The sequence below is a fragment of the Carettochelys insculpta genome, chromosome 13, assembly GCF_033958435.1.
Source record: "Carettochelys insculpta isolate YL-2023 chromosome 13, ASM3395843v1, whole genome shotgun sequence".
Taxonomy (NCBI): Eukaryota; Metazoa; Chordata; order Testudines; family Carettochelyidae; genus Carettochelys; species Carettochelys insculpta.
In genome coordinates this window covers 17580831-17596714 of record NC_134149.1, presented here as the reverse complement: position 1 = coordinate 17596714, position 15884 = coordinate 17580831, and the positions used below count along the sequence as shown (strand labels likewise).

Sequence of the window (15884 nt, the reverse complement as noted above, 5' to 3'; positions counted from 1 at the left end):
TCAAGTTGTAAGTCCTCTCCTCACTTTTCTATTTAACCACAAATTTAAAACAAAACAAAAAAAAAACTCTCTCTGGCACTGGGTTTGGGATTTGCTATTTCTGTTGTATGAAGTTCTTATTTATTATTGGTTATTACAATCCTTTTCTGTATTTGGGACTTGATTGTAAAAATATTGAACAGCTCCCAATAACCTTATCTTAGAGTAATAATCTAGAATTCTTGTACCAATGACTTATGGACCATTAGCAAGCAGATTTTGAAAAATGGAACCGAAGAACAAATTGCTTCTTCTCTGTTTTGTTGTAATTTCTTTGTAATTTTGTGTAAATTTTCTGTAATAACTTCAATATTTGCTAGATCAGATACAATACAATAGTTCATTACACTGATGTAAATCCAGAGTGATTCTGATTTCAGTTCATTTGCTCTAGATTTACATTGGTATATCTGAGAGCAAATGGAATAATTGCCAGTATGTATGCATATTGCACAAATAGCTATTTTTAAAAAATCAGTTGGGTACAAGTAGTAAGTTGGAAGCCAATAAAATCCATAATAATTTTAAGTTAGCTTCTTCTAATGCTTATGCTAGGACATTTCAGCGTAACTCTTGCTATGTTGCTATTGCCTAAGAGGTTTTTGATTTTATTTGGTTTAGGATCGTGCTCACCGTATTGGTCAAAAGAAGCCAGTTCGTGTGTTCCGACTTATCACTGACAATACCGTTGAAGACAGGATTGTAGAAAGGGCTGAAATAAAACTGAGGCTGGACTCTATAGTTATACAGCAAGGTAACAAATACTGTGTATACATTGTAGAACAGAATTTGGTTCATTAACTTTGTACAGGTTAAATAACCAGGCAAAGTGCAAGGCACTGAAGTATCAGGCCTGATGTTGGTAATATTGGAATATAAATTGAATCTAAGATGTCAAGCAGCCACTTAAAGGCCTGATTCTTCACTTCTTACTCAGGTTGAGCTTTCTTTGACATTTAGTGGCAGTTTTGCCTGAATAAAGAGCGCAGAGCATAGTCCCTATACCTATGAAACTGAATTAGTAAAAGCAAAGTAGCCATTGAATGGGGCTTCTGTGAATATGCATGCTATAAAAAGAGGATGTGTTCCATGACAGTTAACAGTACAGTGGGAACTGCATTTGTTTACGTTTTATAAGATATTGAACTGTAAAACTGCATTGCATTTTCCGTTAAAACTCAGTGTGTGACTCTTCTGTCCTTTCTGGATTGCTAAATGGGAGGCTGGTCCTTGCTGGATGGAAAGAGTTTTTTCAGGTTGGGCTTGAATAGGAATAATTGAGCAGCTTGGCTGAAAGCATTCAATGTATTTCCAATGCTAGGAAGACTCATAGATCAGCAGTCTAACAAACTAGCAAAAGATGAAATGCTTCAGATGATCCGGCATGGAGCTACACATGTTTTTGCATCCAAGGACAGTGAGCTTACGGAGGAAGATATCACCACTATTTTAGAAAGAGGCGAAAAGAAGGTGAGAGCATGGTTGTGTATGGAATTTGGAAGAAAATAGTACCAGGAAAGAGTAATCTCAAAATCTGTTTAAATTGCAAGTCTCATCTACCTCCCCTCCGCCCCCCGCCAAAAAAAATCCAACGAGATTTGTATTTATTGTACTAGCAGCTATCTGTTGCTTCCCTATATAATAGGAAACATCTTTTAAGGGAAAATTCCAGAGGTCTGTTGAATTGTGGTCTCATTTCCTGCTTGTCAGTAAGTTACCTGAATATGTTAGAATCTCTAATTTTTCATAAGGATGTTTTTAAGGTCTCTGAGAAGAAGCAGTGAAATATGTATCCTCCAGTTATTTCTTTCAGGTTCCAAAATTGATAAAGCTGTACATAAAGTTTGTTGGAACTATTTGGAACAAGCATACTGTATAGGAGATGTTGGGCTGCATCACAATGGCATAGTAAATTTAGTTTAGTAGAAAGACTGGGAGCATGAGAGGAAGGGATGGGAATAAAGGCACGTTTCACATCCTAATGAAGGAGATGGGTACTAATGCTTATGAATGTGAATAAAAAGGGAGAAAACTTAAGAGAGCAAGATGATTTTTAGAATCTTAATATAGAATTTAAAACATCTTACATGTGTTAATAAAGGTAACTTTATCTCTGTGTCTTACTTTAGACAGCTGAAATGAATGAACGTTTGCAAAAAATGGGCGAGAGCTCTCTAAGAAACTTTACTATGGACACAGAAATGAGTTTATACAACTTTGAAGGAGAAGATTACAGAGAAAAACAGAAGGTAAACTTTGCTTTTTCGTACATGTAGTGGTCTGTTAACTTTAATTAGTATCATATGATGAACTAGAATTCATTTACAAATTTGACATCTTTAACCTTAGCCTGAAAAGAGATCTTAACTCGCTTATGCATTGCAAAAACAATTTCCGCATCTTTGATATTCACAGGTATGGTACACATCCTACTTAATTTACTTCATTAACTGGTCCTACTAGTGGCAGGTGTAAACCCACCCCCTGGCTGTGTTAAGTGATCTGTAATCTGTTTTTCCCAGGAAAGCTCATGACCTAATAAATTTGTCAGTCTCTAAGGTACTATACGACTTGCTTGTTATTTTTTAAGCTAGAGTTTAACACAGAGACAATTATAGGATGAGTGAATCAGATTTTCACAAGCATAAAACATTTCATTAGGGATGCTATAGCTGTAAATTTGACAACAGGAATTCACTTACAAAAACTTGGTTCTTCTAAAATATTGCTACACTTATAGCACTATTTAAAACAAAATTGACCAGGTTAATCTGTCAAAAAACCTTACTCTCTTCACGGCCCCCCGTTTCAGAAGATGAAAACTGCTGTTTTCCAAATCTTATATTTCTGATTGAGGCAAAATTTCCGTTATGCCTGATTCTTCTTGTTAATCTCTTGAATTACCCTGGTTTTATCCCTGTGTAACCTATTGACTTCAAAAGAACATGCACCCGATTCTCTTTGGAATTAGGGTGGTTTTGCACTGCTTGGGTAGTATATAGTTTTCCTATAACTGCGTAGCTGGTGACAGGAGCACTATCCCAGCATCAGGACATTGTCCGTTGGTGAATTGGAACAAGCTGGCTCACTCAGCACTAATAGTGCTATTGATCTTGCAAGACCTATTTTTATGGTAAATTCACATTTGTTGCCAACACTAGTGATTACTTAAGAGCTTGATAGATATTTGGAGCTCTATTTTAGTCATCATTAACAAATTTTTGAGCACAGCATGAGCCTCTGTTACTGCAAAGATAATGGTATGGGCAAAATCTCGCCACCTCTCTGAGCTGCCTTTGGTGGAGCTTTGTACAAGTACCAGGGTCTATCCATGCAGATGTTATTGCAGGTGCAGAGCCTTTAATGGTAATTAATATGTCAGATCTCTTTGAAACTATAAGGTTCTGTTATGCTCTCAGTTGCACATGCCGAGTGGATAAATAAGAATTTCTGCAGGAAAGTCCCTTAAAAAGCACGGGGAAGGGAGCAAAACCAGCACAATGTTGTCATCCCCCATGTGTGTTCTGTGGTGTGTCAGACAACAGTGGGTGGAGTTGAGTTATAGTCTTAGTATGTGAAATTGTTTGTGGGAACTTGTTCTGATTCTGGCAGATTCCTTTTCACTAGCCAGTGCTGCTTAGAATATAGCATGTACGTGAATATCGCTGCTAGAGGTCAGCGAAGGCCAGGAAGTAGGGCCCTCCATGTGGATTTTCTAGCATGTCTTGACAGAGGTGTAGTGGAATGAAGGGGTGAACCCCTTGCCTTCTCCATGTGATTACTTATTCTGCCCAAACTGCATATCTCTGTGAGATCCTTTGTTTATTTAAAATACATTCATCAGAATTTGTCTTGGTAATAAAATTTCTACGAGTATGAATTCTGTTGAAACATAAGTTTCAAAGAGTGCTGACAACAGAATTATGACTTATTTCTTTTATTGGACCCCATGTTAAATGGTTTAAGCCAAACTGACAACTATGATCACTTTTTTATGATTTTTCATGAAGATATTTGGAGTTATTTAAAACGGTTTTTTTGTTTGTGTGTAGTTGAGTATGATGGAATGGATAGAGCCTCCAAAACGTGAGCGCAAAGCTAACTATGCAGTGGATGCATATTTTAGAGAAGCCCTGCGTGTCAGTGAACCAAAAATTCCCAAGGTAAAAGAACATACCACTCCTCTCAACTCTTGGTAAAATTAATATGTGTTTTACAGTGCAAAATGTTGCTACTGTCTGGACAACAGCAACTGAAAGTAATAAAAAAATTACATAATGTAATATGTATATGTATTTTTAAAGGCTCCACGACCCCCCAAACAGCCAAATATTCAAGATTTCCAGTTTTTTCCACCACGATTGTTTGAGCTTCTGGAAAAAGAAATTCTTTATTATCGCAAGACTATAGGTTATAAGGTAAAGACTTTTTTATTTCAAATGAAATAAATATATTGGCATGTGTATATTCAGATTTGTTGTAATGGTGAGAATTGCTAAGTCTCTAAGGCAAATGAATATGTTAGTGATAGGTAATTTAGAGGCTTTCTAGCTATCCTGTATTGTGCAAAATTTGTTTCTGCAGGAACATGAAATACTTTTCCCTTTACCACTTAATCATGCTGGGTAGCATACCTTTCTAGGTGGGTACCTGACAACAAGAAGGTGTAGTGGACCAAATGAAGACCATGCTGATTTAAAATACATATGCATACACACTTTCCTAGTCTCTTAAATTGGTGCTTTTGTATAACATATAGGAAGATATATTTAGCTAATTCAAAGCCACATTAGGAAATCTTGCTACAGTGGCTTTTGTGTTCTTTATATCTATCTTTTACACTGCTTTTTGAAGTTTACCTAGGCTACGTCTACACGTGCACGCTACATCGAAATAGCTTATTTTGATGTAGCGACATCGAAATAGTCTATTTAGATGAATAATGTCTACACGTCCTTCAGGGCTGGCAATATCAACGTTCAACTTCTACGTTGGGCAGCACCACATCGAAATAGGCGCTGTGAGGGAATGTCTACACGCCAAAGTAGCACACATCGAAATAAGGGTGCCAGGAACAGCTGCAGACAGGGTCACAGGGCGGACTCAACAGCAAGCCGCTCCCTTAAAGGGCCCCTCCCAGACACAGTTGCACTAAACAACACAAGATCCACAGAGCCGACAACTGGTTGCAGACCCTGTGCATGCAGCATGGATCCCCAGCTGCAGCAGCAGCAACCAGAAGCCCTGGGCTAAGGGCTGCTGCCCACGGTGACCATAGAGCCCCGCACGGGCTGGAGAGAGAGCGTCTCTCAACCCCTCAGCTGATGGCCGCCATGGCGGACCCCGCTATTTCGATGTTGCGGGACGCGGATCGTCTACACGTGCCCTACTTTGACGTTCAACTTCGAAGTAGGGCGCTATTCCCATCCCCTCATGGGGTTAGCGACTTCGACGTCTCGCCGCCTAATGTCGATTTCAACTTCGAAATAGTGCCCAGCACGTGTAGCCGTGACGGGCGCTATTTCGAAGTTGGCGCCGCTACTTCGAAGTAGCGTGCACATGTAGACGCGGCCCTAGTGTTGAGCTGGTTAATCAGCATTTTCGTGGACCTCTTGTGATGTGGAGTTAAGAAGATCCAAGAAACTTCACAAAGAATTATAAAAAACAATCCCACTTTTATAATAAGAAAAGACTAAAACAAACACCAACATTTGGTTCCCCGATTGCGCCTTTGCAAATGGATTTATGCCTATTGCAGGCCTTCGGGCTTGCATCTCCCCATTGAGCTGCTGAATTCTCTTCTCTTTTGCACTTGCATTAACACACCGATATGGCTCCATTGATTTCAGTAGAGTTACCTTCTTGTTTACACGGTATAACTTAATGCAAAAATCAGAATAATTGTGACAAAAATGAGGCACGGAGGAAAGAAGTTTGTCCAAAAGATATAGTCAACATAAAATTGTAAATGTATCTGAAAATGCAATGTAAGATGGGAGTATACGGCATATATGGTATATGATGTGGAAATGATAAGGACAAAATGATATGGTAGTATTACAAAAATTTTGTTTTAATTTTTTAAAAAATGCAGGAACTGTTTGGAAAAGGGATTATATTTTGGAGCAGGAAGTATGAAGGAAAGTAGGAGCGCTGTTAAATAAGGAGTGAGCACAATTAAAGGAGGAAGAGATAATTGCCCAGTTCACGTGCTGAACACTTTCAGCAAATAGAATAAAAGAAACATGATGTGTGGTGATACAAGAATAAACAAAAACTAGAATATTAAAGAACACTTAAATATACAAAACCCTTGATTTAATGGACTAATTGGATTGAGGGGTGTCCGTTAAAACTGACAGTCCATGAAATTGCGCGGTTTCCTGCCAACCCCTCCATCAGTCCATCCCCACCCCACCCTTCCTCCAAAAAATGCCTGTCGCTCACCGCTGCTGGAGGTGGAACCACTGCTATAGTTTGGGCCCCGCTGTGGCTGGAGACTCTGCTGCGGCAGGAGGAGCCACTGCTGCTGGACGCTCTTTCAGAGTCTGGAGGAGCTGCCTTCGCTGCTGGAGCCGCCATGTGCTTCTTCCACCAGGGGTGGTGCGTGTACATGAGTGCTGTCTGCCCACATGCTTGTCCCACTCCTGGTGGGAGGAGCTAGTGGCGGCTCTGGCAAAACCATAGCCCCTACAGCTGCGGCAGTGGTTAGCCACCATAGTCACCATACTTTTTTGCAGGGCAGTGCGGGGGGATTTAGGATTTTACAGTCCCTGGGTAAGTGGACATCAGGAACAACAGGGTGGGCAGGGGAGCGCCTGGCGGAGGTTTGTTGTTCCTGAAGCCTGCTAAATCAGGGTCCGTAAAATTGAGGGTTTACTGTAACTTAAGTAATTTCAGGTAACTTAAATACATTTAAATCAGCAGGCCTAGATGAAATTCACATGAGTTCCAGAGGAAGGAGGCAGTTTCACAGCCAATGGCAATAATTTTTGAGAACTCATGGAGAACAGGGGAAAGGCGAATGAAGCTAAGAGTTCTTACAGAAAAATGATGCTCCAGGTAAATACAAAGACTTAGAGGAAGGAAATGGGTGCATGAAATATAACATAATACATGTTAACATAGAGAACTTTGCCCCAACGTTTCACCTAGGAGGTAAAGAGAGCCTGTAATATTGTACCTTCCCTGAGTGTATGCTTCAGAAAAGGGAATACAATGGGGATTCTCCTCTAGAGTTTAAATATAATTAAAAATACAGTAGGTAGCATAGATTGTAAACTCTTTGTTTCAGAGATCATGCCATCTCATTGTAGAGTGCCTTCCACAGTTATCAAGAATGTAAAATAAATAGCAATAATGAAGATATTTTTATTTACTATTAGCAGTTTGCAGCATTCAAAGCTCAAATGAGCCTAGCAGTTTGAACTAATTAGAAATGTCATTACACAGTCAGCTTTGATTGCATGATAACTAAAAATCAGTGTCTTTTCAGTTTACTAAGGTTGATAGTTCTCAAAACTGGCATGCCCTGCAATTTGCCAGTTGTGCAGTATTGTAATACACCACAGCAAGAAATGTATCCTCACTCCAGCTGATAATTACCATATGTCCGGAAACATGAGGATTGATAGTTTGTAATTTTGTGCAACTGCTTGTGCAACTGCTGTTGGTTAGTTACATGTTTATGCAAACACATTTTGACTTTTATGGTGCTATAGTTGAATATCCTAGAGAAGTGACTTTTTACATATTTATGTATTTTGTCTAATTAAAAAACAACCTTGCCTTTTCCATTCGATTGCCTTTAATTTGTAGCTTGACTTTGAATTATCAGAAAAGGTAAAAAGAAGTGTCTGATTTGCTTTCAGTATGTTATTAGTTCAAGATATGTTCATCATATTTCCTCTTGTGTTCTTTCAATTTCTTATTCCTTTGTTCTTTTAAAATAAACTTAGATGTGGGAATTCAGCGGGCAGAATTATGAATTTCCTAGTGGGCTTTTCTGAGGTGCTTAGCGCTATTGTTTTGAATGTGTCCTGGATATTCAAGAATTTATCTCCATGACATCTTGCCTAGAATCACATAGGAACTTTTCTCATCAAAGCAAAGAGAGAGACAACAGTTCTCCAGGGCAGCATTTATCTGCTTTAGCCATGAGCTGTTACTTTTTCTTGTAATCCTCTTTCTCAGCACTACACACCATTCATCTTCTATCACTAAACTTTTTGCAGCCACAGCTGCAATTGTAGGGAAGTCCTTAATAGCCATGGACTGGAGCATGCCCAGGGTAAATTGTGTTTGGGAAACTTAACTACTAAAATCTACAAATGAGCATGTGTAAATTTCAGTTTTCCAAGGATTTATAATTTGGCCAGTTTTCATGGAGACAGCAAAAAAGCACATCCTTGACACATAGGCCAACAACTGTTAAACTTCAAGTCCCTGCTCCAGAAACAGCTTGTCAGAGACAAGGTCATAAGAATTTCACATGGCTATAAAAAATAGATGTTAGCTGCGTTCTGAAAAATTGCTGAATTGTTTTGGCTGAAATTCCTTCCCAGAAATACAGCCTGACACAGTCTCCTGAAAAGAAGGACTTGAATGGTTAAGTTAGGGAAAGTTTATACGTGACAGAAAATAGGGTCTTATCATGGGCAGGTTAGGCAGCCCATGAGGCAGTATTTGGCTTATCTGGCCACTTCATCACCAAGGGTTGTTTTTCTGGTGATTATAGCCTGCTCATATGCAATTAGATCAGAGAAGAGGAGTTGTAATTAGGACATTGTTGTACCTAGCTGATCCCCTGTTGCTGTAACAGCCTGTAGGAATCATTGGCATATTTAAGGGTCTGACCATCTGAAAGAGCAGAAATATGGCATAAAGCCACCTTTTGTTTCCCCTGTTCTGGACTTGTACCAAATGAGCCTTGGCTGGAATTGAGAATTGAATTCTAAGTCTTTTCTCTTTCAAACAAGTACATTTATAGTATTTTAATGAGTCTCATAATGGCTGGTTTACTTCACAGTGTACCATATTCAAAGAGATTTTGTCAATTGAGTTGACCTGTGATCACAAATTTAGTCATGGATTTAGGTTTCTAAGGAAATAATTTGGTACCTTGGGTTGTCTGTTATTAGCAGTGGGCCAGATTCTGACATGTTAAGCCCATTGCATGTCCTTTGACATGCCTGTATGCTATAGAATAGAAGTTGTTCCAGTATGTGTAACTTGGCAGTCCAAAGTGAAAAATGAATGTGTTACACATGGCTGAGGAAAATACAAAAGGTTTTTGACTTTTTGAAATCTATGCAGGAGTAAAATAGCAAGTTGATGAATGCAGGTGACTTACGTTTGAATTTTGGTAATGCATCATTTCAGGCAACAAACTTTGCAGACGTAGAACTAAATTTGCATGAGGTGAACACAATCTTGTATTCAGTTCACTGCTACATATTTCTGTAAAAAGCTTGCTAAAATTTCAGCCAGAATTGAGGACAAAAATGTGCCATCTCTCTATTCATTTATAGACTGCTGGTTATTGCAGAATATTACTGTGTTTTTAAATATAAAAAATAACTTCAAAAGTTTTCTTATAAAAAGTACTTCACATATCATTAGCTCATTGTGTTACTTGAGAAACAAATATTTGGGACATGGTTTATGAACAGCAGCAAAACATGACAGTTTTTTTCTTTAGAAACTTGTATAGTCAAAATGGAATAACCATAAATTTGTATAAGTTAAATCTGTTAATATCCAAATATAATGTGATTTGTTTATGGTAGAAATAGTAATAAATATGACACTAATAGTAATTTTGTTGTGCTTGGCAAAGAAATAAAGAAAATGATTTATATTTCATAATTTGATGTAATTTTAGGAGCACTGTTTCTTAACTTTGCTTTTATAATTTCTTAAATTCAAATGGAGATGTTCAGTAACTGGCATTTCTACAAAGTTTTGTATGTTACAAGCAACAAAATGAGTGGTGTAGTCTCTTTCAGATTATATCGATAGTTCTAAATTGTGCAAATCACACTGAACTAGAAAGAAACTGTTTTCATACTAAGGGGCCAAATCACTATTCTTTACTCTAATTTTTTGCCAGCATGACTCCAGTGAAATATCAGAGCATCATTCCTTTACTATCAATAAAATAGAGGTTCATCAAGCCTCATTCCTTGCTGTTATTTTGCAACTGATGTGATGTGCTTGACAACCTGAGATTTTTCTTGAACATGTTTGATGTAAAATCTTTGTGTTAAAGACTCATTCTTTCACTTTAAAGTGAAACTTGTGTTTAAAATTCAGCTCTATTTAAAAACAAATTTCACAGGGGTGATTTTGTGCTGAATACATAGTTCATATTTTAACATAACAATCTATAGCTGTGTCTACACGTGCACGCTACTTCGAAGTAGCGGCACTAACTTCGAAATAGCGCCCGTCACGGCTACATGCGTCGGGCGCTATTTCGAAGTTAACTTCGACATTAGGCGGCGAGACGTTGAAGTTGCTAACCTCATGAGGGGATCGGAATAGCGCCCTACTTCGACGTTCAACGTCGAAGTAGGGACCGTGTAGACGATCCGCGTCCCGCAACGTCGAAATTGCCAGGTCCTCCATGGCGGCCATCAGCTGGGGGGTTGAGAGATGCTCTCTCTCCAGCCCCTGCGGGGCTCTATGGTCACCGTGGGCAGCAGCCCTTAGCCCAGGGCTTCTGGCTGCTGCTGCGGCAGCTGGGGATCCATGTTGCAGGCACAGGGTCTGCAACCAGTTGTCGGCGCTGTGTATCTTGTGTTGTTTAGTGCAACTGTGTCTGGGAGGGGCCCTTTAAGGGAGCGGCTTGCTGTTGAGTCCGCCCTGTGACCCTGTCTGCAGCTGTTCCTGGCACCCTTATTTCGATGTGTGCTACTTTGGCGTGTAGACGTACCCTCGCAGCGCCTATTTCGATGTGATGCCGCGCAAGGTCGAAGTTGAACATCGACGTTGCCAGCCCTGGAGGATGTGTAGACGTGGCTATTTCGATGTTGCTACATCGAAATAAGCTATTTCGATGTTGGCTTCACGGGTAGACGTAGCCTATAGGCGGTAAAATTCAATTTAGAGAGAACTTAGCTAAGACTTAAATATCATTCTTCATTTACCGCCTTGTGTCTAGCCATCACAGATCACTGCAGTGCAAAATTACTACTGGGCACTGTTCTTACCAGTTGAAATTTAGCAATGAGGGACACGCCCAGAACAAAGTTCTTTTGTGCCATAGATCTCCAGCAGTACCTTGTGCAGAGAACACACAGATGGAATGGCTACACAGGAGGTGTGAAGGATCTTCCTTGTGTCAGTAAATAGACTTAGTGCTGTTTTCATATGCACTGGGGCATACTGAAGAGGTGCATTTTAAAGGCTACACGTACAAATCCCTGAGTCCACACGTGTGAATCCAATAGGTGGGAACCTTTTAATAGTAGGCAGGGTAGTAGATGCTATTTCACCACATGGGTATGTTTTAAGAATTTTACCCCATGTGCATACAGAACTCCTTTTTGATACTGATGAGTATGAAGGGAAGAAATTTACTTATGTGTTCAACCATCACATTCAAATCAGATTTAAAGTGTGTGCTTCAGAATGTAATACATAGTACAGAGGTCACAAAATCTGAAACTTAACTACATTCTGGTCAGGGACAAAATAAACTACCTGTTTGGCTCTACCTGATGCTGTAATCTCCTACCTTAAAATCAGCAGAACTTTTTTTTTGTAAAAAGAGTTCAGTGTACATTTTTGTTGAGTATAATACCTCTGTTACAGATGGTGGTTTACATTGTCTGTTCCACTGTTTCTAGGTCAGACCCTAGATAAGTTTGGCACAAAACCTGCACTGTGGAAAGCAGACTTAATATTTTCCAAGATCAAACCCTCTTGTGTGAGAGGTTGAATGATAACATTTTTTTAAAAACACTTGAGCAACAATGGAGGAGCAGAAATAAGGTTTAAATTGTTCTAGTCACAGTGGAAAGAAAACGGTTATAGAAGTCAATGTCTGCTTTAGTTTGTAATCAGTTGAGAATGTATATTTTATCCTTTTCAAGGATCTAATTGCACCTAGCATAGCAATTACTTTATCTGTAAGGAACTTAATTAACTTAGATCCTTTGGTTACTTAACAGTGAGATTTACCATTGCTCTTCAGTGAAATAAGACCTTATGAGCCAAGAAAAAGCAAATATCAATGAATGACTTATGGTTTGGTAACATACGCCTTGCCTGAAAGGATATTTTCAACCTCAACATTTCTGTAAATGTGTCTGAAAAAGAAAAAAATGTTCCAGTAGCTATGTTGCACGTTTTTTTCCCTATCAGTTTATCAAGGCATCAGAAATGTTTCCTTTTATAACAAATGCTCAGTGGTGAGGACTGTATCAATCCTGTTAAGTGTAACTTGTGTTTATCAACTAAACTGTACAATGAGATTGATACAAGCATGTGTAGTACCCTTAATAACATTGTTCTTTTTCATCCTTCCATTATTGGTATTAGGTCCCTAGGAATCCTGACCTCCCAAATGCAGCTCAGGTACAAAAAGAGGAACAAAAGAAGATTGATGAGTCTGCACCTCATACACCAGAAGAAACTGAAGAAAAAGAGAAGCTGCTTACACAAGTAAAATGAGAAAACCTGACATATTTAATGCATAGTGTTTCACCAAAAGATGACTATTTAAAATATATATGCAAGAATGGCAGTTCACCTTTTTATTCACTATTGTATACAGTAAAACAAAACTGTTAAAAGGTTATGGAATTAATCCTCCCCCCGACACGCAAGGGCCGTTTCTACACAGACCACTTCCTTTGGAATTGGCATGCAAATACATGGAGTGAAAGATGCTAATGAGGCACGGATGCAAATTCCCCACGCCTCATTAGCATAACATCACATGATTTGGAGTCTGGAAGACCGTTATTCTGGTCTCCAAAATGCCGTGTAGAAGTGTGGCCCCTGGGGGCGCTTCTGGAAGGAAGTCCTTCTTCTGGAGGCCCCTTCTTCCTGAAAATGTTTGGGAAGAAGGGGCCTCCGGAAGCAGGACTTCCTTCTGGAAGCGCCCCCAGGGGCGCGCTCCTACATGGCGTTTTGGAGTCGGGGAGAATGGTCTTCCGGACTCCAAATCATGTGACATTATGCTAATGAGGTGTGGGGAATTTGCATCCACGCCTCATTAGCATCTTTCGCTCCGTGTATTAGCATACCAGTACCAAAGGAAGTGGCCTGTGTAGAAATGGCCAAGATGTTTAGGTGTAATGAAAAACATCTTTCTAGTCTAAATGCAGCAGTGTTTGAAACTAAAGACATTTAAACAGTGGTTTGCTCTATCCAGCCATCTAGTTGGTTTTATTTAACTAGAAATTCATCAGGTGTAGGAGAGGGAAAGGACACCAAAGACTCAAGAAAGAAAACCAAAATCACAGAATAGGGAATGGGAAAGAGAGAGACAAGAGAAACTGGGTAAAGAGTGAGGATAAAGTGCAAACGGATCATCAGATTAAGCAGTGTAAGGCTATTTTTAGCATGTTTTGTATTTCTTTTGAAAAAACATAACGCACTTCCAAAGTATATGTAATATATATCGGAAATTCCAACTCAGGTTTCTGGTGGTATAAATAAAATCAGAATCCTTTGATATTGTAGCTTTACCATACATCAGCTTGGGTGTCCCTATCAGGGGCCAAGTCTGCCTTACACTGTATCTCTTTAGCCCTTACTGCAGCAAATGTGTCATTAAAATGTGTTTTAGTTTTGCTTAATTAAATTCCACAAAAGTGCTTCAGGAATTTGATGCACAGGTTTCTAGATTTTTTTTTAAAAATCTGTTCATTTTCTTTGTGTTAGGTGTACATATACACTAATGATGCCATTAGTTATTAGCTGAGTTGCAGTATAACAACGTCTTTATGAAAATAAAGAGTCATACTGTGGCATTTTAAAAACTAATAGTTGGAGACATGGAGTGGCCTGTCATTCATGTATATTTTAGCCACAAAAGCTTATGCCTAAATAAATCTGTTAGTCTTTAAGGTGCTATAGGATGTCATTTCAGATACAGATTTAACATAGCTACTCCCCAAGAAGCATCTTCAAATACTTTCTACACAGGACTAAATATCTTTGAATTTTTAAGTGTTCCCACTCAGAATCCTGGAGATGGTTATATTTTGGGATAGGTGGCCCTTAGTTCTCTTTCTGAAGATTTCCTTTTGTAGTCATAATTTTTTAGATGGGGTGGGACCATTCTGATGATTTGGTTGACTTCTTATATTAACACAAGCTATATGACTTCCATGAATTAATTACCATTTAAAGTCTAGTAGCTGTAGTTGAATTAGAGCATATCTGATATGAAAGCATCCAATCTTGATTTCAAAATTTTCAGTGATGGAGAATCTACCACAACCCTCGGAAATCATTCCAGTGGTTATTGGGGGGGAAAAAAAAGTACTTTATTTCTAGTCTGCATTTGTCAGGCTTCAGCTTAGAGCCACTTTACCTTGTTAAATCTTTTGTGTGCTAGACTGAAGGGCTGACCTCATTATGTATATACTTGATGTGTGTAGAGGGGCTATGCTTAATTTAAGGCCTTCAGCTGTCATCTTCCATGGTTATCCCATTCTTAAATTTTAACTTGACTATATTATGTATTAAATCAAGGCCATCCTGCTTGCCTGATTCAGATAAGTGCTTTTGATGAAATCAATGGAACTGTTTGTGTCAGTAAAAGAAGGTGGATTTGGCCCATAGAGGATAACTTATGTTGCCCACTTCAGGTTTCTTTGCAAGATATTTTTTTCTTCATTATGTTTAAGGTAGGAAGTGTAACATTCTTCAAAAATATATATAAGCCAAGATTAGTTAACAACATACTAAACTGTTGTATAGATATTGGAGTATATACTGTCTCTGAACATACCGCACTCTGATCTTTCATCACATTACAGTCCTACAAATGGTGAGGTCTGTTTTACCAAGTTTTTGGAGTGTCCTTCCATCTCAATGGATTCTTCTGTCCACCAACTGTCATTTTCTTGAATTATCTGTAAGCGATACCACAACTTACATAGTGGATGCAATCACAGTCTTGTGTGTTTCCCCAGTGTTTGAACCCTACCCATTTTTAACCAAAGTCTTTTTTTTTTAAAAAAGTCACAGGACAGGTAACGTTATCACATGGCCAGGTAAGATCTAGTCTGAACTCTCATTCATCTTGGCCAAATGTCAGTAGATAGATTATTTTCTGTAGATGCCTGACGCTATATCATTGAATGAGACCAGTTCCCTGGTATATGAATGCTGATCCTGATGATTTGATTTATTAACAATTGTTTATTTAGGAGAAGAACTCGTCTGAAAGAATAGTAGGTTTATAATCTACAAACCCTCAGTTTTCGTGACTATGCTTGTGAGGTAGATTCCCAAACCTGATTTGTTCTTTTCAGGTGACAAATCTGGGGAGCTATCCCAGGTTGTGGTATTATTAGAGGAGGTTTTGGAACACACTGATAAATTGCATAGTAATAAGTCACCAAAATCAGATGGTATTCACCCAAGAGTTCTGATGAAATTCAAATGTGGAGTGCAGCACTGCTAACATTACTCTGTAACCTATCATTCTAATCAAGTTCTTTTACAAATGACTGGATAACGTGATACCAATTTTTAAAACAGTCTCCAGAGGTGATCCTGGTGCTTACAGGCTGGTAAGCCTGACTTCAGTACCGGGCAATGGGTTAAAATTATAGTCATGAGAAATATTTTCAAACATTGATGAACATAATTTTCTGGAG

General features: G+C 38.8%; 1 protein-coding gene across 2 annotated transcripts in view; it reads left to right on the top strand.

Moving 5' to 3' along the window:
- The window catches only part of SMARCA1 (SNF2 related chromatin remodeling ATPase 1), a 60176-nt gene that overhangs the window by 23075 nt on the left and 21217 nt on the right, over window positions 1-15884 (top strand). Inside the window, exons 14-20 of one of the 2 annotated variants that reach the window (XM_075008121.1) lie at window positions 661-793; window positions 1361-1509; window positions 2169-2288; window positions 4092-4202; window positions 4344-4457; window positions 12586-12708; window positions 14752-14982. In XM_075008121.1, the coding sequence (XP_074864222.1) occupies window positions 661-793; window positions 1361-1509; window positions 2169-2288; window positions 4092-4202; window positions 4344-4457; window positions 12586-12708; window positions 14752-14769 (768 nt within the window). In that variant the 3' untranslated portion in view covers window positions 14770-14982. Of the gene's footprint in view, window positions 1-660; window positions 794-1360; window positions 1510-2168; window positions 2289-4091; window positions 4203-4343; window positions 4458-12585; window positions 12709-14751; window positions 14983-15884 lie in introns of those variants that run through there. The other variant, XM_075008120.1, reaches the window with a different exon arrangement.